This window comes from Rhipicephalus microplus, chromosome 3 (assembly GCF_043290135.1).
Source record: "Rhipicephalus microplus isolate Deutch F79 chromosome 3, USDA_Rmic, whole genome shotgun sequence".
NCBI classification, from domain to species: Eukaryota; Metazoa; Arthropoda; class Arachnida; order Ixodida; family Ixodidae; genus Rhipicephalus; species Rhipicephalus microplus.
Window position 1 is genome coordinate 213401360 of NC_134702.1, and position 22107 is coordinate 213423466.

General features: G+C 47.8%; 1 protein-coding gene across 1 annotated transcript in view; it reads left to right on the plus strand.

Annotated features, from left to right (window-relative positions):
* Positions 1 to 22107, plus strand: part of LOC142803131 (carboxypeptidase Q-like) — a 74445-nt gene that overhangs the window by 46154 nt on the left and 6184 nt on the right. The window contains exons 2-5 of the mRNA XM_075888234.1: positions 881 to 970; positions 5559 to 5769; positions 6185 to 6610; positions 10187 to 10436. Of these exons, the coding sequence (XP_075744349.1) occupies positions 881 to 970; positions 5559 to 5769; positions 6185 to 6610; positions 10187 to 10436 (977 nt within the window). The remainder of the gene's footprint in view (positions 1 to 880; positions 971 to 5558; positions 5770 to 6184; positions 6611 to 10186; positions 10437 to 22107) is intronic.

Consider the following 22107-nt stretch of genomic DNA (forward strand, 5'->3'; position numbering starts at 1 on the left):
TACTGCCATACTGACAGCAGCTCCCACTACACCCTGGGATGCTCATCGATAGGGATTCGCTTTTTGATCTGCAAACACTTTTTACATTTTTAAAAGATGCCTACAGCTTTCACCCGATATTTCGAGGTCACCCGTAGCAGGACCTTTGTACCCTGGTCGTGGCTGCGGTGGCTACATCTCTATCATGGTTTTATTATCATGTCATTTTGCCATCCACTCTCAGTGCACATATCTTACGCCACTGTCATGATTTTATTACTTCCTTGTTTTTACTCGCGTTAGCGCGAGGACTTTAAGGCCCCTCTACTACCACGCATCATATCACTGTTCACTTATCTAGTCTTTCGAAATGGCGCTCTTTGGCCATCAATTGGCCCTTGCGCGCTTAAAAACCACTCATAATCATCATTATTACTTTGACTGAGCCAAAAAGACATAATTTTTGAAACCAACTGACGAGCCACCAAGCCCCTCTTTCTCAGTGGGTGTATCAATAGAGCTTTATGCCTGAAGTAAGCTTTTTTATTTAAGTATACCGGTAGTTCCCTGAGCTTGACAAGTTGCGAAAAAATCTTCTGGGTACTAAAGCACACGTAGTGCTTTTCGTTTTTCAACAGTGCTGGCATTGATCGAGTCCCTTTGCCCTGTGCACATGAGACGCTGCCCGTGGGGACGTGGTTGTGTGTATTTATATTGAGCTTAGTAGAGCGGTGGTCGATTTCTTTGTGACGGCCAACATATTGAGTCTTTGACAAATAAAAGAGACTGCTCAGAAAACTCAACTTATTTGAAATCGAAACGCGCTTAGGCTACACAAAGAAACAAGACGTGCCAGCACTTCAGTGAGTAAGCTATGCGCTTTTGCCACGTCACCGCACAGGAAAAAAGATTCGGCAGATCCCACGTTCCTGGGAATCGACATTATCCTAGAAATCGACATTATTCGAAGCATGCAGAGGGATGGGGGACTGTACTGAAAATGTTTTATTGAGTGAGACGTCATGAATTGACGCTAAATATATGTACAAATGTTGCACGCAGGGTTATATGTTGAAGAGTTGAAGATCTTCATAAAACCAGTTGTTTACACTTGCACAACGATTCTAACTGTAACATGTGTATTAGCAACACTAAAGCTGATGTGAAGCGCTGATGCTCACGAGGATGCTGGCCTTGGAAACTGCTACATGAATCAACTTTAGCGTATGGCAACTAACCACAATTGACGTTAACTCGACGTGACGACGTTATCAGAGGAGTACATATGTAATGTTTATAAAATTGGGTAAGCAGTACCGCAACCACTATTGATGTTTTACGAAGATTAGCGCTTATTTGAAAAGTAGTTCGAAAACCTGGCGTAGCTCTGTGGTAAAATGCTTCATTGTCATGCAGAATGCTTGGGTTCAATTCCAGCTGGCACCCTAACACTTATTCTTTGCATTCGTCAATTTCGCTGAACTCGATTGATTTCAGCGCCGAATGCCGAAATCTATTTCGCCGAACTTGGCTAAGAAATTCTTTGCATTTATAAACAGAAAGTAGATTTTTCGGCAGTGTAACCAAGCTTCAGTACGAATATAGTGAACTAAATGGTGTACGTGTAGAGATGATGATAATATGTGGTGTTTCATGGCGCATGGGCCATGTGGTGGTGGCGTAAAAACATTTATTTAACAATGAAAAACAAACGAGGTATGCAGTGACTGCCTCATAGGAGGATGGATTGATTGATTGATTGATTGATATGTGGGGTTTAACGTCCCAAAACCACCACATGATTATGAAAGACGCCGTAGTAGAGTGCTTCGGAAATTTTGACCACATGGGGTCCTTAACCGTGCACCCAATTCTGAGCACACGGGCCTACAACATTTCCGCCTACGTCGGAAATGCAGCCGCCGCAAACGGGAATCGATCCCGTGACCTGCGGGGTCAGCAGGCGTCCAGATTATACGGCGGGGTGCAGGGGTTCTCTGATAATCAGAACGTTCCATTAACTGATAGGCCAGGTACGCGACACAGCCGTTAACGATGTTTGGACAGGCCCCTCAGGAGTCGGCGATGAAGGTTCGTGACCTGGGCTGACAAGTGGCCAATGCAATGGTCACTTCCTCTGCGTGGACAATGTTCCTAGCTCGAAACGTGAGCCCGTTGACTGTTTCGTTCTCGTGTACCACAACGGCCGTGTACTACCCCTCGCGGTGTGGGCCGGAGGCGTCCAAGCAGAACACTTCGGGTTTCGATTCATAAAGAGGGCCTGTCATTCCACCCGCACCTGGCGCCTGCCATTGTGGTCTTGTTTTGTCATATGATTGAAAGAAGACGCACATGGGGGTCGCATCTCTACTCGAGTGGGAGTTGGACGTGATCTTCCGTGATGTGAGTGTGTTGAATGTGTAGGCGGGCTAATGGGCGGCGACCCGCTACCATCTATGAAAGTTGACTGTACCGATTTCTGAGGGGGGCCTCTTGAAGCCCCCGAAACGTATTCACCGCGCCCAGCCCCAGAAGGCGCTGGTCATAGGTGTTCACCGGGAACTTGTGGGCCTGCTTTACAAGTTTGCGAAGGAATACTTTAAGTGCATCCTCGTTTTGCTTACGCAGTGGTATTATGGTGTAGAATGTTAGATTCTGCTGGTTACAAATACACGTGCCAGCCGCAAGGCATCTCTGTACCGTAGCCACCCGCGTTTATTGGAGACCCGGCGGACCATGCGGCCCACCTGGTCGCCCACCTGGTCGCCCACCTTCTACAGTTCGGCCAGTCTGACTATCTGTTTGTATTAATAAAGAGCCAAAACACCTGGACTAGTTTTTGTTCAAGGATCGGACCTGTCTCCAGTGAGAGTTATATTTTGGCCGTGCACTTGGGTGAAAAGCTTATGTAATGATTAGCACTGGAGGCCACATTGGCGGCTCTACAATGCTCGCTGCATGCTGCAGGTTTGCTTAGGGGTCTCCGAGTGCAACCTGCGTGGTCCAGATGATGATGTCTTGTTGTGTTCCGGGAACATCAGCCAGCTGAGCCGGCAGGAGCATCGTGGCCAGATTGAATAATAAAGGAAACAGCACTGCACCTTGTAGTGCACCTCTAGTTTCTAAGTGGAAAGAGCCGTGATCCTTGTCTTGTATGCGATTGTCTGTCGGTTAGAAACTTCTGAATGTATTCGAACGCTCTCAAGCTCCATTTGGTTTGTGAAGGGCGTGTTAATATTCCTTCATGGATTATATTGTCAAACACCCCCTTCAAGTCCAAGGTGAGCACGACTTGTCTGTCGTTGCGAGAGCATTCGACGGGGTCTCATATATGACGATTGAGTTAAAACAGAAAATCTGGCGTAGATATGTACGTGCAAAACCTGTCCATCGATTATGTGAAAATACGTTGGTTCTTTATGAAAAGAAATAAACAATCACGCACTATTGTTTCCATCAGTTTTTGTGTACATGGTGTGAGAGAAATGTGGCGAAAGATGTTCGTGTTCACGACTTTTCCAGATTTCGGTATAAATGTGACCAGGGCAGTGTTCCATTGTATGAGTAGTGGCACTTCTTCTGACAAAACTGAGTTGAAATGATCTAAGATTGATTGATATGCCAGTCACGAAGGTTAGCTAATAGCTTCACACTAATTTTGTCCTGACCTGGTGCGCTGCCTCGTTTCGTTTGAGTCAGAGCGCCCTGAAGTTCGGAAAGCTAGAATGGGGGATCTAGTTTCACGTTCTCTGCACCCGTGGAGAAGTACACTTATACACGGGGGTCTCGTGTGGAACACAAATATTGGTCCTTTAATTTGTGTGCCAGCTGGGTTGCATTGCCTTCAAAGCTATGTATTGCCCCTTGTAAGTGTTTCTGAGTTTCAGTATGGGTCTGCGTTACATCTGTGAGCACTTGAAAGATCCTCCAAGTATTTTGCCGGACATCTGGTGCGCTGCCGAGTTGGGCCATGTGGCGGCCAAAGAGCGCCCGGAAATTTTACGAATATGAAAAATGGCGATGTGAAGTGGCTGTACCTGGGCCTCAAATTCCGCGCGCTAAAGGAAGGTAAAACATGTAGTTAATATAACGATGACACCAAGATGATACTTCTACAGTGCTATGTGTGAAGAGAGGTCTCAAGTTTTGGCTGTTTTTAAATAAAAAATAATCACAAAACTCATTTAGTTTTAAAAAAAATTGCAAAATGCCACCAAGGTACCATTTTAATATATCACTTGGCTGCGTTTGTTGAGACATAGAAGAGACTGACACTCACGTTGCGCAGGTAGAACCCTTCCTTTTCTTCTCTTTTTATTGCGTTCTCACGTGTAGCCCCGCCATGTTCTTGCTTCTTCGCGCGTCTGATGCGCACGATAGAGTTTCCCGCCAACGTTTCCTGGCGGCAAACTCGACATCTTCCCAGGGCCGCGACGTGGTTGTTTGCGTCCAGTAGGTACAGCTGATGCAGATTTACTGTGCGCCGGACGTGATTCCGTTTTGGTAGGCTAGTTCTAAATGCATGTCGATGCTGCCTAGAAACTGCTGAAATACTGCCTAAAAACGCGCCGACCATGCTGCCGAGCTTCGCTTGTAACGCTAGAACGTTGTCGTCCCTGCCACCGAAGTGCAGGTGTGACGAAGGTGAGCGGAATGAAGAGGAAACCAGCAGTCCTTCTTTCTTATTCACCGCAGTCGAAGAAACAGCTTCCTTTCGCATATCGCTCGACTTCGCAATTATTGCTCGGTGAAAACAGGGCAACCGCTTCGAGATTTTTCTGGTACACCTGCAAGCGTTTATCGGTTAGGGTGTGTGATCCAGCCAGTACCCGTGCACCTTCGATGTCTTCTCAGGGTTGCTTCAGCAGGCGGTGACGCTCTCATGCCTCGATGATCTTGACACGTCTATAAGAAGCAACGTGAAATACAGAAGTCAGGAAGAGTAGCAAGTTCCAATCCCACCTTTCACGAGTTCTGGACGGCAGGTGGAAGAGGTTTCTCCCAGTAGAAGCCTTGCCTCCATATATGTCTGTGTCCTTCCTCCTCTAATGTCCTGGCTCAGCCATCACGCGACAGGTGTCTTGCGATGCCACAGACAGATACGTATGGCCTCTCCTGTCTTTGAAGTGACAGGTGGCGATGATGACCATGGTGCAGGTGCTAGGGCTCACGGTAGCTCCGCCGCGGTGGTGTAGTGGCTAAGGTACTCGGCTGCTGACCCGCAGGTCGCGGGTTCATATCCCGGCTGCAGCAGCTGCATTTCCGATGGAGGCGGAAATGTTGTAGACCCGTGTGCTCAAATTTGCGTGCATGTTCAAGAACCCCAGGTGGTCGAAATTTCTGGAACCCTCCACTACGTCATCTCTCATAATCATATGGTGCTTCCTTTAAACCCCACATATCAATCAATTAGGGTGCACGGTAGATGCTCCTGCGTCAAGATGTTCGTTGCCTTGTGGTTTCAAACGCTCACACTGGAGTGGTTTCTTCGTGTAACATTGGGTTCTTTTCCTGGTTTTTCACTCTAGCTTGAATGAACCTCGGTATTAGGCTCTTTTCCTCTTTTGATTGAACTGCAGAGTGCGCGGCATCTGTGTTGCTCTGTTGCTCTTCGAGCGCTTTCGGTACTGTATCGCCATATCCCCTAGTGATGAGCGCAACAGCTCGTGGTGTAGAACGGTTGGGTTCTTTGAAGATGGCATGCCAAGGCTACAACCAAACTCGGACTGGATATTCTCGTACTGCTCCTGTTGCCTTCATATTTGTGACGATGACTCCGACGGTTCTGTGGTAAGTAGGTTGGCGGTTCCCTCATCGACGAGATCTTTGCGGCCATAAATATCGGTGATCAGATAAACCCTAGAAATGTATTTCGCGCTGAGTGCCCAGTAAGACGCACCAATATTTTCCTCAATGGGACTCACTGAAACTCAAGTCTAAATTTTCCTCAACCAAACTTCGTCGAACTCACTCACGGCCCGATCTCAGTCTGAGCGAAACGACGCATGAGTGAGTTTTCAGACATGTGGTTTGTTTTTTGCAGCAACCTTTATTTGGGAGTGAGCGCATGCCCTGTAATTTTCAAGTCTGCGTCCCTGTTTGCGTAGCATCGTGGAATGACGAATGCATAGGAACCAGATGAAGGTCCAGTTTCGAAGCATTAGAAATTTCTCACATTCGTGCCTATATTTCTCTACCTTTTCAGTCTGAATCTTTTTTCTCTCGCTTCGTTAACAGAAAACTTCTGGAGGAGATTCATGGATATGCCCCCGTCGTAAACTCAATCATCCATGCTGTCGTTCATGGTTCTGAGCGGAACAAGACATACGAGGACCTGGCGCTCTTTGTGGATTTTTTCGGTGCAAGATACACGGGGACTGCTGCACTGGAGAGAAGCATCGACTACATGGTCAAGTTGCTAAAGCGTCGCCGTCTCGATAATGTGCATACGGAGCCAGCGAGAGTGCCGCGTTGGGTTAGGGGATCTGAGGCAGCGTGGATTGTGGCACCGAGGCTGCACAAGCTGCCCATTTTAGGCCTTGGATACAGCGCGCCAACGCCTCGTCGCGGCATAACTGCACCTATTTTGGTCGTAGACTCACTTAAAGAACTGCAGGAAAACAGGCATAAGGTACGTGGTTGGTAGTGATAAGATCTAAAGTTTAAAACGCATGCGCACAAAGGTATGCGAGCTATGGAAATTATATGAAAGCGGCAATCGCCACTTGCGCTATTATTAAACTTGCAATATCCGAACTCGGGCGGCACGGACGATGAACAGTGCTTCCCATGCAGCCGGAATCACACTCGCCTGCTCTGTAAACAAAGCATGAGGTGGTAAACGTAAGAAACCCAAGAGGGTGCTTTCTTGATTGGCTCTAGAGACTCAAAGATGCTTTCTAGCTATAGGAAGGAATTTGAAATATTTTTGCAGTATCTCATGGTTGAGCGTCGTTATTCACCGAGAACAATTCCATACAGAGCCAAGTCCGGTCGCGCTCTCTTTTGATATTCATAATGTGCGTGATGCGATTTCACGCGTTTATAGTTTTAGCCGGAATGTCTTTGAAACTCCATGTGCATCGAAAATATAGTAAACTAAGAATATTTCTGATACACCTCATATGAACAGCGTGTAGGACCACCGGCATCATCTTGAAGAATTATGGGCCATGAAATTGAGCTGACGTTTTGAGAAAAACTGCGATTGAATTATCGCGAGAGAACTACTGAAGCGATGCTTTTCGTTTCAACCTTCTGTAATTGCACGTGCAGTTTTGTATGAGAAAGCTAAATTTCCCTGAATATTGTCACTGGGTCATGACGTGGCCGAAGACAGGAGATTTGTGTTGGAATTTAACTGTTTATTTGGACGAACCTGTGCCCGGTAAACGGAAAGTCTGATTACAGTAGCAGTCTTGGACTGATAACGGCGAACGGAGCGTCGGCCGTCGATCAACTACTGACAAGCGGCGAAGTGCGTCGGCTATTATACTATTGTCATCGAATGTTCATACTGTTTACATACAGTAAAGAAACTGCATTAAACGTACTCGAGCTCCCCGCCGCGGTGGTCTACTGGCTAAGGTACTCGGCTGCTGACCCGCAGGTCGCGGGTTGAAATCCCCACTGCGGCGGCTGCGTTTTCGATGGAGGCGCAAAAGTTGTAGGGCCATGTGCTCAGATTTGGGTGCACGTTAAAGAACCCCAGGTGGTCAAAATTTCCGGAGACCTCCACTACGGCGCCTCTCATAATCATATGGTGGTTTTGGGACGTTAAACTACACAATTTAGATCAAATGTACTCGAGCGTTTTGCTGAAGTCTGGTGTTAGTAACCTACGCTGATGCGCAATACCCTAAAGTCTTCACAGCACATCATCATCAGCCTGACTACGCCCACTAAAGCCTTCTCCCATGATCCGCCAATAGACGTAAGACTCTGCCCAATCGCCACTGCGAAAAACGCTGCCACCAGCGCCCCCATCACCGTGCCGGCCATAAATGGGTAGTGCAAAGAGAGCCATCCGCAAGGGATCATTCATAGGCCCTCCTTTGTTGCTGATCTTGAGGTGCGGCTTCCTGATGATCAAGGACCTGGCAAACGTTCTTCAGTCAAACCTCGCTTCATAAAAATAGGAAACTGATGAAAACTAACTGCAGGTACAATGAAAAAGATGTTTGACTTTATTTGGCGTGCTGTAAGCGAGCATCGCATGACATCGAGCTCTAGGCAAACACTCCGACGCGCATCCTGTAACAACTAAATGCGTTAACTTTGGGTATATAGATGACGCCAAAGCAATGAACTTCATACGCGAGCAATCTATCTTGCGATGAGTCGTGCGAAGCTTACTTTTTCTGGCACGATTGGCCTTGCCAATTTTCGCCTTTGCTGTTGCATTCTCCACCAATCTCTCCCTTCCTGTGCGCTTAACTGATTTATTACGCGTGCTAGAATGTTCTGTAGACGATTGTCTTCAGTTTGTACACTTTCACAGCGTAAAACGAAAGGCAAAACCGAGGCTTCTAAGATGGCTCCGACAACCGTGAAGTCCAAAGGCAAGAAAAACATGATTTTGGTAGCAATCACTTTATGATTTACCTGTATGACCTACGTGTTCGTATTTCCTATCTAAAGCCGGAACTTAGAGCCTTCAAAGCCCTACGTTCGTAATGCTGCGTGGGGGCGATAACTTTAGATTATGGCTGGTCGCAGGGTGTGCGCTGTTTGTGGCGCGCATCACCTGTCCCTGTCTGCTGTTGCACGGCGCGCACCGCGGTCACAAAATCTGTTAAGCTTCATAATCAAAGTTAGCACGGTTGTCCGCGAAAGCTACGCAAAACAATAACAAGAGACTTACATTATCACACTTTCTCATGCGACTGTCTATAGAGAAATCGAGCAATTCGCTGACGCAACACGTTTGTGACGACCCGTATCCAGCGCTCTCGCCGTTCTGCTTCGCGAAATCAGCGGAAATCAGTCAAACTGAAGTTTTTTGCGTCCGTGACAATTCACAACGCAACAGTAGCGTCGGCTGGGGTCTTTTTTCACAAAGCGCGGAACTGTTGCGTCTGTGCTTATTTTCGACGTAGTTCCTCTGCAGACCTTTGAGTTCCCTTACGCACCTTTGAGCTGTGGTCTAAGTAACGTCAAACAGCTAGGCAGATGCCTCAATGGGAGATTACTTGAACATAACCAAAAAGTGGAAAAGAGATCTGATGGTTTCCTGGCGACTCATTGCACAGAATACAAGTACAAACCAATGTTTGATAAAAAAGCTGTTTTGGCTACTCACTGTAACGATAGTGTAAGGCTCATAATCATTGAGGCGGCGGCGATGCCAAATCAAAGCTCCGTCAGCAAGCCATTGACTGATTGATATGTGGGGTGTAACGTACCAAAACCACTGAAGATAATGAGAGATGCCATAGTGGCACCGTAAGCAAGCCGTCCATCGCACTAACAAAAAAGAACTAGATAGCTTGAATTCATAGGCACGTGGTTTTTCCATGTAAATACGCTGCTGTTTGGTTTGCGTTTTTATTATTGTTTTTGTACATTCCTGATTTTACTAACTGTTTGATTGATATGTGGTATTTGACGTCCCGAAACCACTATACGATTATGAGAGACGCCGTATTGGAGGGCTCTGGAAATTTAGACCACCTGGGGTTCTTTAACGTGCACCCAAATCTGAGCACACGGGCCTACAACATTTCCGCCTCCGTCGGAAATGCTACCGCCGCAGCCGCGATTCGAACCCGCGCCCAGCGGGTCAGGAGCGGAGTACCTTAGCCACTAGATCACCGCGGCGGGGATTCATAATTTGATTGTGATGTCATATGACAGGTATACAGTTTTGATGCTTCGCAATAAAATTTTAGTTGGAAGTTAACGCTTGTCCTCGTTGTGCTTTTTGTCCGTTGCTACCCCCTTGTGCTTCAGCTGTGTAATTGTCGACAAAGCCTGTTTTATTTTCTTTCAAAAACATTTGGTTGTTCTTAGTAGATTTTAAGATAGAAGTGTGAGCGTAAGACTGACATTAGGAAAAAGGTCTAAAAATTAAAAAAATCACAATAAACAAGACTTTCCTAATGATGTTCATAAAGTAGACTTGAAATCTCTTTTGCTGATTGCATTAAAACGTTTACCAACACTTGTCATGACACATTAGGGCTAAAGTATTTGTTTTGCTTTACAGGCAGCGGGCAAGATAGTCGTATTCAACCAGAAGTTTATTTCCTACGAGAAGACGTCGAAGTACAGAAAGCGGGGTCCAGAGGAAGCTGCAAAGGCAGGTGCAGTGGCCGTCCTAGTGCGCTCATTGACGCCATTTTCTATAGCGACTCTGCACACAGGGTGGACGACGTTCACCAATAGATGGTTTCGTATACCGTCCGCATCCATCACTGTTGAAGACGCCGAGCTGCTTAAAAGATTGCAAAACAGAGGTGAGCAACGGTCATTACTAGTGCGATATTCTAGAGCAAAAGATCTTATGAGATCACAACACGGTTCACGTGCGCACCGTAGTTGTTCACAGCCGCCGGTGTCCGTAACGACTATCGCACAAAGTAAGAAAAAAACTCAGTAAACAAAAAACCAAGGATACAATGAGCTTCAAACCTCGGTCCCCTGCACGCCAGCCCAGTATTCTACCAATGAGCAACGGTGGTGCATGAAACTCCCGTGCAAACTGGCCTTACGCAGGCTTGACGTCGGAAAAAGGAATCGCGTTAGTATCAAAAATAAAGCGGTTCAGAACAGCTAAGAAACAATCAGGTGTCGCATAATGTGAATTGCACAGAGGGTCGCTTAATGCTCCACCGTTTACAAAAGCTCTATCTAGCAGTAGCGAAGCCTCCGAATTCTGAATTGAGTTGAACTCTTGAGTGCCTCCTAGTGGGTATACCCAACAAGGACGCCGCTCACGCTAAGAGTCCATGCTTGGCCACCATAGCGTATCATCTCTGGCAACCGGCTAATAAACGCCTTAGAAAATTGGTGGAGAGTGCTGCGTTTATTTTCGCTGCCCTTGGAGCTTCGATCTCATACCCTGCCTTCTTGCATGCCCCACGACGCCTCTCAGCAAACGCCTCTTCCCAAGCCACCCCCTTGTCCCGGTGTCCCCGGGGTCCGCGATCCACCCATCTTCACTGGCGCCGATGGCCCTAATGTGGACGAATGGCTCGCCATTTACGAGTGCGTGAGCGTCCCCAACAAATGGGACGAGGACGGCAAGGTGACGAACTTGGTATTCTACCTTGCAGACATAGCCAGTTTGTGGTACAAAACCACGCGTCGCATTTTGCAACTTGGTCCGATTTTGACACCTCTGTAATCAACGTTTTCGGCCAACCTGCCATTCGTAAGCTGAAAGCCGAGCAGCGCTTACGTGAACGCGCTCAGCAGCCCCGCCGCGGCGGTCTAGCGGCTAAGGTATTCGGTTGCTGACCCGCAGGTAGCGGGTTTGAATCCCGGCAGTGGCGGCTGCAATTCCGATGGAGGAGGAAATGTTGTAGGCCCGTGTGCTCAAATTTGGGTGCACCTTTAAAAACCACAGATGGTGGAAATTTTTGAGCCCTCCGCACTAGGGCGTCTCTCATAATCATATGTTAGTTTTGGGACGTTAAACCCCACATATCAATCAACGCACTCAACAGGTTGGTGAGTCATTCACCAGCTATATTGAAGATGTCCTGGACTTGTTTAACAAATCCAACCACACGATGTTTGAGTCTGACAAGATCCGAAACATCATGAAAGGCATTGACAATGATGCCTTCACGATGCTGCTCTCCGAAAACCCCGTCCCAGTGGCTGAGTTCATCACACTGTGTCATAGCTACAAGAAGCTTCACCGGCAGCGTTCGATGACTCGTTGCTTCCCACCACGAGCTGCAACGCTTGCTGGCTTGGAGGTCAGTTGTGACCAAGTGGCGTTGATGGCAGACCTCAAATCCTTCATCCGTGAGGAAATCGCGTGGCAGTTCTCTCTCCTGTCTTTTGCCCACCCCGCGGCTTTTCAACAATCGGCCATTACCTTTCTCTCTCCCATCCGCCGAGCGATTGAGCAGGAAATAGCGGAGGTCATGCCTGCGTACCACCCCAAACAACCTCCGGCTCCTGTACCTCTGAGTTATGTCCAAGTGGTCACCTGGTTACCTTAAGTCGTTCCAGCACCCGCCCCTCTGACTTATGCTGAAGCTGCCGCTCGACCTCCGTCCTTTGCAGCGAGTATGCCCTCTACGTATGTCGACGCAACTCTACAGCCTGAGCTTCAGCCCACCACGCACCCTTTCCATCCACTGCTTCGTCCATCGGCTCTTGCGACATGGGTGAGACCTACCCCGGCGAACCAATGGCGCACACCCGAAAACCGACCCATATGCTTTGCCTGCGGTTACGCCGGTCACGTAGCACGTTATTGCTCTCGCGTACAGCCGGCTCTCATTTATCTGCCTGTGGTTGGCCAACTCAGCCGTGCCTATCACGACGAACCACCATTTATGCCACCGCCGTCTTGCCCAGGTCCATCTCCTCCTCGAAGGTCGCCGTCTCCACGACGTCGTTCCTTGTCCTTTATGCGGCCAAGTTCGGCTGCCCATGAGCAGGAAAACCAGTCGTCGCTGTCCCCGAGGCAAGGACTGCGACGCTATCACAATGTGAAAGCCCTCAGAGTAGCCCCTCGAATGTCATTGACGTGTTTGTGGACGGTGTTCGGGCATCGGCTCTTAATGACACTGGAGCTGCCGTATCAGCTATGGACGAAAAACTTTGACGCTTACTTTGAAAAGTGACGGCGCCACTTTTTGGGTTGTCCCTCTGTACTGCTAGTTCGCATTGTATTCATCGTACAGCAGGACGTTCTGTATGTCGCCCAGTTCAGCGTCATTCCGGCATGCTCGCATGACGTCATCCTGGGATAGGATTTTTTCTGCCGCCACGACGCCGTCATCCATTGTGCCTCCGCCGCGTACTCTCACCCTTTTCGCATTTGACGCCAGATGACAGTCCCTCGACACTGAGCAAGATTTTCAAGAAAGACAATACAATAGTTCCTCCGAACTCGACGACAGCTGTGTCGGTGTACTGCGCCGGTCTCTCCGACACAATTGCACTCGGTTTGTCATCTGACCGCGCTTGTAGCAGAAAAGGGTTGCTTGTACCTTTCGCGACCGTGCAAAATCAGTCAGGGCAACGCCGCTATTTTTGTAACCAACCCACTCCCGTACACTGTTACCTTGCTTTGAGGGGAACGTCTCGGCAGAGTGGAACCGGTCGACGACGTACAAGTTCTGGACGTACCTGATGACTCGTGTTGTCCCAGTTCGTGTACCATCAATGCTGTTTCTACTTCTGATTCGTCATCTGCCGATTTATTTGGCCCCACTATTGCTGACAACCTTACGGCGGTACAGCGTTCCCAGCTTCTGGACCTGTTGCAAAAATATCGTTCATATTTCGATGTCGGGACCTTTGCGCGCATGATGGACATCGTTCTGCGCAACTTGAAATGGTACAAATGCTTGTGCTACCTCGACAATGTCGTTGTCTTTGCTCCGGATTTTTCCACGCACCTCCAAGGTCTGAAAGAATTGATTGATATATGGGGTTTTACGTCCCGAAACCACCATACGATTACGAGAGACGCCGTAGTGGAGGGCTCCGGAAATTTTGACCACCTGGGGTTCTTTAACCTGCATCCAAATCTGAGCACACGGGCCTACAACATTTCCGGCTTCATCGAAAATGCAGCCGCTGCAGCCGGGAACGTCTGAAAGAAGTTTTCGCACGTGTGAGCAATGCCAGCCTGCAACGAAATTTGAAGAAGTGCCGCTTTGCAGTACGGCAGCTCACCATCCTAAGGTACGTCTTGTCCAAAGCAGCATTCTTCCTGACCCGGCCAAGCTTCGGGCGGTGGCCGAATTCACCAAACCTGCGTTCGTCGAAGAACTGCGTAGTTTCGTGGGCCTGTGCTCATACTTCCGACGTTTCATACAAAACTTCGCCATGATCATATCACCGCTGACGAAGCTCCTTGAAAGTTACGGGCCCCTCCATTCGTGGCAATCCGAGTGCGACGACGCGTACGCAAAGCTCCGCCATTTGTTGACGTCTCCACCCATTCTACGCCACTACGACCCTACGGCCCCAACGGAGCTACACACGGACGCCAACGATGTAGGCCTCGGCGCTGTCCTGGCGCAGTGCAAACCCGGATGCCCTGAATATTTTGTAGCATATGCAAGCCGTACGCTCATGAGAGCCGATACTAACTACACCGTCATGGAGAAAGAGTGCCTGGCGATCGTCTAGGCCCTTACAAAGTTTCAACTTTATTTGTATGGTCGCCGGTTTGATGTCGTTACCGACCACCCTGCACTATGCTGGCTGTAATCATTGAAGGATCCCTCAGGCCGTCTCGCCCGTCGGGCTGTTCGCTTACAAGACTACGACATCCGCGTGCTGTACAACAACGGACGCAAGCATGCTGACGCCGATGCCCTCTCGCGCTCCCCTCTGCCTGAAGACTACGTGCCCAGCTCAGTAACCTCAATTAATGTTCCTGCAATCGATGTTGACATCCTCGCTACCGAACAGCGAAAAGATAATTGAATCACCACGCTGATCGACTTGCTCTCTGATCCGTCCGCAACACCATCCACGCGTGCCTTGCGTCGTCGAGCTCACCTTTTTGCCATCCTTGACGGCCTACTACACCGACGCAAATACGGTGCCGATGGCCGGCAGTGGTTACTCGCGATACCCCGAAGTCTGCGGTCGGAGATATGTGAATCTTTCCATTCTGATCCGCAATGCGCTCACTCTGGGGTATCCAAATCTTACCACCGCATTCGACAACGCTACTTCTGGTGCGGGATGTACCGCTACATGCAGCAGTTCGTTCGCTTTTGCCTTGCTTGCCAACGCCGCAAACCGTCAGCACATATGTCGGTCGCACGCCGGTCTGCAACCGTTACCTCGCCCTGGCCGTCCGCTTGGGCGCGTAGGCTTTTATTTGTATGGGCCACTTTCTCTGACGTCAGCTGGTAACCGCTGGGCCATCGTTGCCGTAGACCATTTAACGCGATGCGCCGAAACCACTGCTCTCCCTGCGGCTACTGCGCGCAATCTTGCGTCCTTCCTGCTGCATCAATTCATACTGCGCCACGGACCAACCAAAGAGCTTTCCAGCGATTGAGGCCGTGTCTTTTTGTCGGAAGTCGTCGAAGCCATTCTGACGGAGAGTCATTCTGTCCACCGCAAAACTGTTCACCGCAAACGCAAGTGGCTTACCACCCGCAGACGAATGCCCTCACCGAACGCTTTAATCGCACCCTCGGCGACATGCTTTCGCTGTACGTCACCGCCAACCACACGTATTGGGATATATACTGCCTTTCGTCAACTACGCCTACAACACTGTCCCTCATCGCACGACCTGTTTTTTACCTTTCTTCTTGCTGTACGGAAGGTACTCGTTGCATACCATGGACACGACACTCCCGTACATGCCGGATCCATTTGAGTGTGCACCTATTTCTGAAACAGTCAGGCTTGCTGAAGATTGTCGCGAGCTTGCCAAGACTCTTACAACGCAAGAGCATGAGCGGTAGAAGATTATTCGTTATGGCTCCACCACTTTTAAGCCCACGTTCTTTCCTAGTGTGCTTGTATGCCTCTCGATCCGGACCTCTGTAGCTGGCCTCTCTTTCAAGCTACTTTCCAAATACGAAGTCCCCTACCGTGTCATCGAGCGCACAACTCCGGTCAACTATCTGGTGGAACCCGTTGAACAATCCTCGGACATGCGCCGCCACGGGCGCGACATCGTCAAGTGGAGCGGCTGAAGGCTTATTGTCACCCGCTCATAGTAAAAAGCTGTTAGGTCGCCAGGCGGCTCCCTCTTAGACCCCGGGGTAATTGTAGCGAAGCCTCTGAACTCTGAAATGGCTTGAACCCTTGAGTGCCTTCTAGTGGGGATACCCAACAAGGACGCCGCTCGCGCTGAGGGTACGTGCTTGGCCGTGACTGCCGCCGTATCTTAAGGTCGCTGGTTACCGGCTAATAAACGCCTTAGCAAAACAGCATTTTTGAAAGGCCGCTATTGCCACTTTTGCTGAGTCAATGCTGCTTGTTCCGCGCAGGCCTGGCGTTTTTTTTCTAGTAGTACGGCTCTCTTTTCCTAACTTTCAACACAAGCTTTTCTTCTGGTCGAATGTAGGTTCTCTCAATGTTTCATGTGTACTGTGTTGTTGGTGTGACAATGCTGTCACATTTTTGGGCGTAGCTACTAGGCGCACATCCCTGCGTTAAGCGACGTCACTGGTGGCGTTGGTGGCATATGCGATAAAAATGAAAAAAAATCAAACGAAGAAGAATGTTCAGCAAAAATGACCAACAGGTAAGCAAATGCTGCTTTCGATTCTTCAGACCTCCCCAGACGGAACAAGAGTGACATCGTTTAATGATATCCTCCGAAGTGGAAGTAGGGGCTACTGTATTCGGCAGGTGATTTGGAGGGCGCGGATTAGTTACCTGTCGCGATGGTGCCAGAGGCTCGCCAAATGCCAGAGGCCCGCGCACCGTTCAATACCCCGGCATAGTATAGAGCATTAGATGGTGGGAACTTCCAGAGTCCTTTTCTACGGCGTGCCTGTAATCGTCTCGTAGATTCGGCATGAGATCCCTCACACAATGGAAATGTCCGAAAATTGGTAGCAACTGTTTTGTAGTCGCTTCTGGCGAAGAAATTAGGATGTGCGCAAACCCGGGCAAGTTGTAGGACATAACAGAATATACGAACATTGCAACCTAAAAGTAACTACAGCGTAACTATGGAAGCAAAAAACAAGGATAGAACGTGGAAAACAGCGCTCTTTTCTAATCTTGTTTTTTGCCTCCGTACTTACGCTGTAGCTCTTTTTAGATTGCGTTGTTCATACATTTGGTTCCGGTAAAGCAACAAAAGGACGAACAGCAATATTTCTTTCCATCCGACAACCTTCAATCCCTTCTAAAGGACTTGGGCGGGAACTGTGCAGATACCCACATATTTGTTCATAAACCACACTTTCCTGCTCTGCATGTCACAACGTTAAAGATGTTTATTCCGGTAGTTATTCGAACAGTAAAGTGTTCTTTACAGCTGGTTATAAATATCCGGTTGCTCTTTAAAAACGTGTATTGTCGCTAATGGTAGGGTCTGTAATTGTAGGATCTCTTTTGTAGTTCGTATGTCTCTGTATCATAGTTTGCTATCTGTGAAATTTCCAAATTCACGGATATCTTCGCGTTGACACTGCTGGCAGTTGACTTCATAAACAGAGGAGAGGGTGGGTTATACTTTCCGCTGCTCGTACGATTGTTATGGACAAGTGCGGTAGAGTTTCTACCACGTGCGAGTTTTGAATAGCAATTATTGGCAAGATTCACCGGAGCTGATCGCAGACGCTCAGTTAAAGGAGCCCATTTGGATATCGCGATTGCAGTATTTTAGCGGCACCCACAGGAACGCCTGTGTAAGCAGGCGTTTGGTGTGTAGCGACACCATGGACCCGAGCTTACGGGGGGTTTCGGCTCCCTCCCACGCCTAGCCATGCGTGGCTTTGCCGTGTCCGGGGAAAAGGGGATCCTGGGGGTTGAGCTGACACTGAGTGATCGGACCTTTATGGCCCCTCTGCAGAGGTAACACACCCCTTTGGCCCCAGCTTCACGTAGACGGCACCCCTGGGCTGACTCACCCAGGGGAAATGGGCAGTCGCCTTTCCTATCTCTCTCCCCTACAACTTCGTCTTTATTTGTCACTTTTAGTCTGTCCTGTGTACTAATCTCTTCTGTTTACTTCCAATTTTCCTGGCGGCAAGGGCTAACCCTGTGCAAATAGCCTACCTTGGTCTTGGCGCATCGGATTATGGCAGTGTTGTACGGCTGACGTCTGCAAGCTTGCAGCACATGCAAACTTGCAGCGTCCCCTTATTGGGCTCCGTGGTTGGTAGCCGCCAACACTGTTGAACAAAAATGAGAACGGCATGCATGGAGCATTTCCCCTACTGTCTGATCGTACCAGCCTAAAGCGGGTACGCACCGATGACATAAATTTCTTCAACCAGCCAATAGAAACATTTCCCCACTTCCAAGTCATTCACTGTGAAAAAACCGGAAAGCAAGCCAGGACCATATCTCCTTTCGTAGTTGTCAGGTGTCTTACTGAAACTGTCGGGGCTCGATACAAAGTAACCAAAATGGCTTGCGGAGACCTTCTCTTCGAAATTAGGGACAAAGCACAATTTGTAAAGGTAGACAGCCTCTCAACGTTTGGTGACGTACCGATCACCGTAACACCACACAGATGTATGAACATCACTCGCGGAGTGGTATCTGACGCAGACTTACTTGACCTGAAAAAAACTGAACGTTTGGAAGGGTGGAAGAGCCAAAATGTCACTAATGTACAGAGAATTATCATCAGAAGAGATATTAGGGAAACACCGACGAAACACTTAATACTCATGTTTGCTTCCAGTAAACTACAAGAATCTACTCAAACAGGGTACACGATGACATCTATCAGGCCGTACATACCAAACCCTCGTCGTTGCTTTCAATGCCAGTGGTATGGACATGGCTCTAAAACCTGTCATGTTCGCCATACTTGTGCACAATGTGGAGTCCTAGGCCACGTGTCTGAGATCTGAAAACAACCGCCACTCTGTGTAAACTGCGAAGGAAACCATGCCGCATATTCACACTCCTGCACATAATGGAAAAAAGAAAAAGAAATAATTACAGTAAAGGTGAAGGAGAACGTTTCATTTAAGGAAGCACGGCGAAGTCACACCTTTCTATGGACCTATATACGCTGATGCGGCGCGTCAGGGGGCACCGCCGCACCAGCCCTCGCCACTCCTTCGGCCCGCGCATAGCGAGCTGGTGGTTGTGGCACCTGCCCGCGAGGCGGCTGTTGTTCAGGCTATCCCACCTACTCCCTAAAAGAGACCTGAGACTCCCGAGTCCTCAGGTCTCAAGGCCTCACCTCACCACGCGAGGCCCGAAATTCGAACTAATAGCCCACACGTGTGGGCATCCAGTGCCTCCGAGGATGCAATGGATAAGTCGGTACCTCTGGTGCAGAAAGAGCGGCATGGCTCCTTGGAGCGCACCAAGAAGAAAGACAAAAAAAGCAGATAACAGGTCCTGGTAACGGCCCTGTTACGTCCTGTCTAAACAGCCACTCGCTTTTAGTACACGCTGCACTATCTTACATTCACCATGAACACTCAAATTATACAATAGAACATCTGGGGCATTCTCAGAAACTTTACCGACATCCAAGAACTTTTACACGAGCACTCACCAAAAGTGCTGTGGGTACAAGAAACACACCTTAATTCAAAGCACACAATGTTTCTTCGTAAATACGTTATTTTCCGAAAGGACCATGATGATGCCATCACATCATCCGTAGGTGTTTCCTTTATAGTGAATCAAGGGATTGCATGCACACACTTCCAACTCCAAACATCCCTTGAGGCAGTGGCTGTTCGAGCGGTTCTTTTTGATAAACTGACCACAATCTGCACTATTTACGTTTCTCCTAGCTATCAGGTGCAAAAACGCGATTTACACTCTTTAGTTACTGAACTTACGGAGCCGTCTGTTCTCATTGGAGACTTTAATGCGCATAGCAGGGTATGGGGTGACTCTCGTTGTGACCCGCGAGGTCGACTGATTCAACAGTTCCTTCTCTAGTCGAGCGCATGTCTCCTAAATCGAAAAACCAACCTATTATAATCTCGCTAATAACACTTACTCCTCCATAGACCTAAGCATAGTATCTCCATCTCTTGTGCCTCTACTCCAGTAAAAAGTCGTCAGTAATCTGCGCGGTAGTGACCACTTCCCCGTAGTTTTGAGCACAACTACAGCAACTGAGTGTCCACCACATGTTCCCGAATGGCCCATAAACAGAGCCTACAGGGAACAGTTTTATATCATCGCTCGTTTAGCCTGGTGTGGCATACGTACTTTGAGCATTGATGTTGCTGTCAACTACTTCACAGCGTTTTTGATTTTTTTTTTATTTGAATATACTGCAGGCCCTTCACGGCCCAAGCAGGAGTGGGTACACAGATACATCGAAATACATACATTGCCAGAGAAAAAGAAAAAAAAATGAACAAAAAAATCATGGTGCAAATTCAATACACTGTATGCGGTTGATGAAAGAGTCAATCGTACTACAACAAACAATGTCATTGGGTAGGCTGTTCCAGAGGGAGATAGCCGACGGAAAAAGTGAATGTTTGTGAGCGTTTACGCGACTTAAGGGTTGGCGTATTGTTTTAGAATGATTTAGTCGGAATGATTGTTTAGGCGGATCTTGCAGGTAATGAGAGCGTGATATGTGGAAATGACCATGATATAATTGGTAAAGGAATTTTAATCGTGACATTATTCTGCGTTGAAAAAGTTGTTTTAAGTTTGCCCTCGCGAGTAAATCTGCGGTACTGGACTGCCTCGCGAATTCTGAATATACGAACCTTACTGCCAATTTTTGTATTCGTTCTATTTTACTAATCAGGTACTTTTGATGTGGACTCCAGATGAGATCGGCGTACTCTAAACATGGTCTAATTAGTGTTTTGTAGGCATTTATTTTAATATGTGGTGGTGCATTGCGCAGTTTTCTTCTCAAGAAAGATAACTTCTTTTCCGCTTTCTGACACATGGCCAAAATGTGTGGTTCCCAGTTAAGGTTCGGCGTGAGTGTAATGCCTAGGTATTTTACTTGATTGCATTTTTCGATAATTGAGTTTCCAATCCTATATGTATAGTTAAGGGGGGTTTTCTTATTTGTAAAAGAAATGCAATGCGTTTTTGATGTGTTTAGTTTCATGCCCCAAGTATTGCACCAGGAATAAATTGCCTGAAGTGAATTGTTAAGTTTAGTTTGGTCGTCTGAATTGCGCACGACTGTGTACACGACACAGTCGTCGGCAAACAGACGCATCTGAATAGTGTTCTCAACGGAAAAGTGGATGTCGTTAATAAACATTAAAAACAGCAGAGGTGCAAGAACCGATCCCTGAGGTACACCAGAATAAACATCAAGTGGTTCTGATAGCTGATTGTCAATTTTAACGCTTTGTTTCCGTTTAGTTAAGAAGCTGTTGATCCAGGATATTATTTTGATATCAATACCAAAAGCCGATAGTTTTTTGACTAAATCCAGATGTGGGACAACGTCGAACGCCTTAGAAAAGTCTAAAAATATAGCATCTAATTGGACGTTATCGTTGATTGCGTTGGCTATGTCATGGGTTAATTCAGCTAATTGGGTTATAGTTGAGAGGCCTGATCTGAAACCATGCTGTTGTTTGTAGAGAAGTTCGTTTGTTTCTAGGTGAGTTATTATGGCCTTGAAAATTACATGTTCCATTATTTTGCAGCACGAACTTGTAAGTGACACTGGGCGGTAGTTGCTTATTTCTAGTTTGGGGCCTGATTTATGTATAGGAACTACTACAGCATTGCACCAGTCGTCTGGTATTTGTGAAGTTTGAAGAGATAACGTGATTGATACTGCAACAAAATGCATCGCACAAACAAATGGACACCTTGGAAATTGGCGTGTGTCATGGTGGAACTCTGAATGCTGAAACGCACGCAAACAGCAAAACAGAGCATGGAGGTTGTTTCGGAACTCACCGACAACCAAAAATCTTGACACCTTTAAGAAAATAAAGTCTCAAGGCAGGAGAAGGCGTTGGCAGGCCAGAAGAGAAAGCGGGCAGAAGTTTTTGTCAGGGATCAATTCATACACACAGGACGCTAAAGTCTGGAACTTGGTTGGCAGGATAGCAGGAAAACAAGTACACACACTTCCTCTCGTAAACACTCAGGGTGATACCTTAGAAGATCTGGCAAACTTTCTCGGTGCACACTTCGAACGGGTGCCCAGTTTGTCACACTATACTGACACCTTCCAAAAATATAGTAGAAGAATAGAAAAGCAGAAACTCGAACACGAATGCACTAGATACGAGGCATATAATCAATCTTTCAATTTAGCTGAGCTCCGAAAATCTCTGAACTCCTGCAGTACTTCTGCCCCAG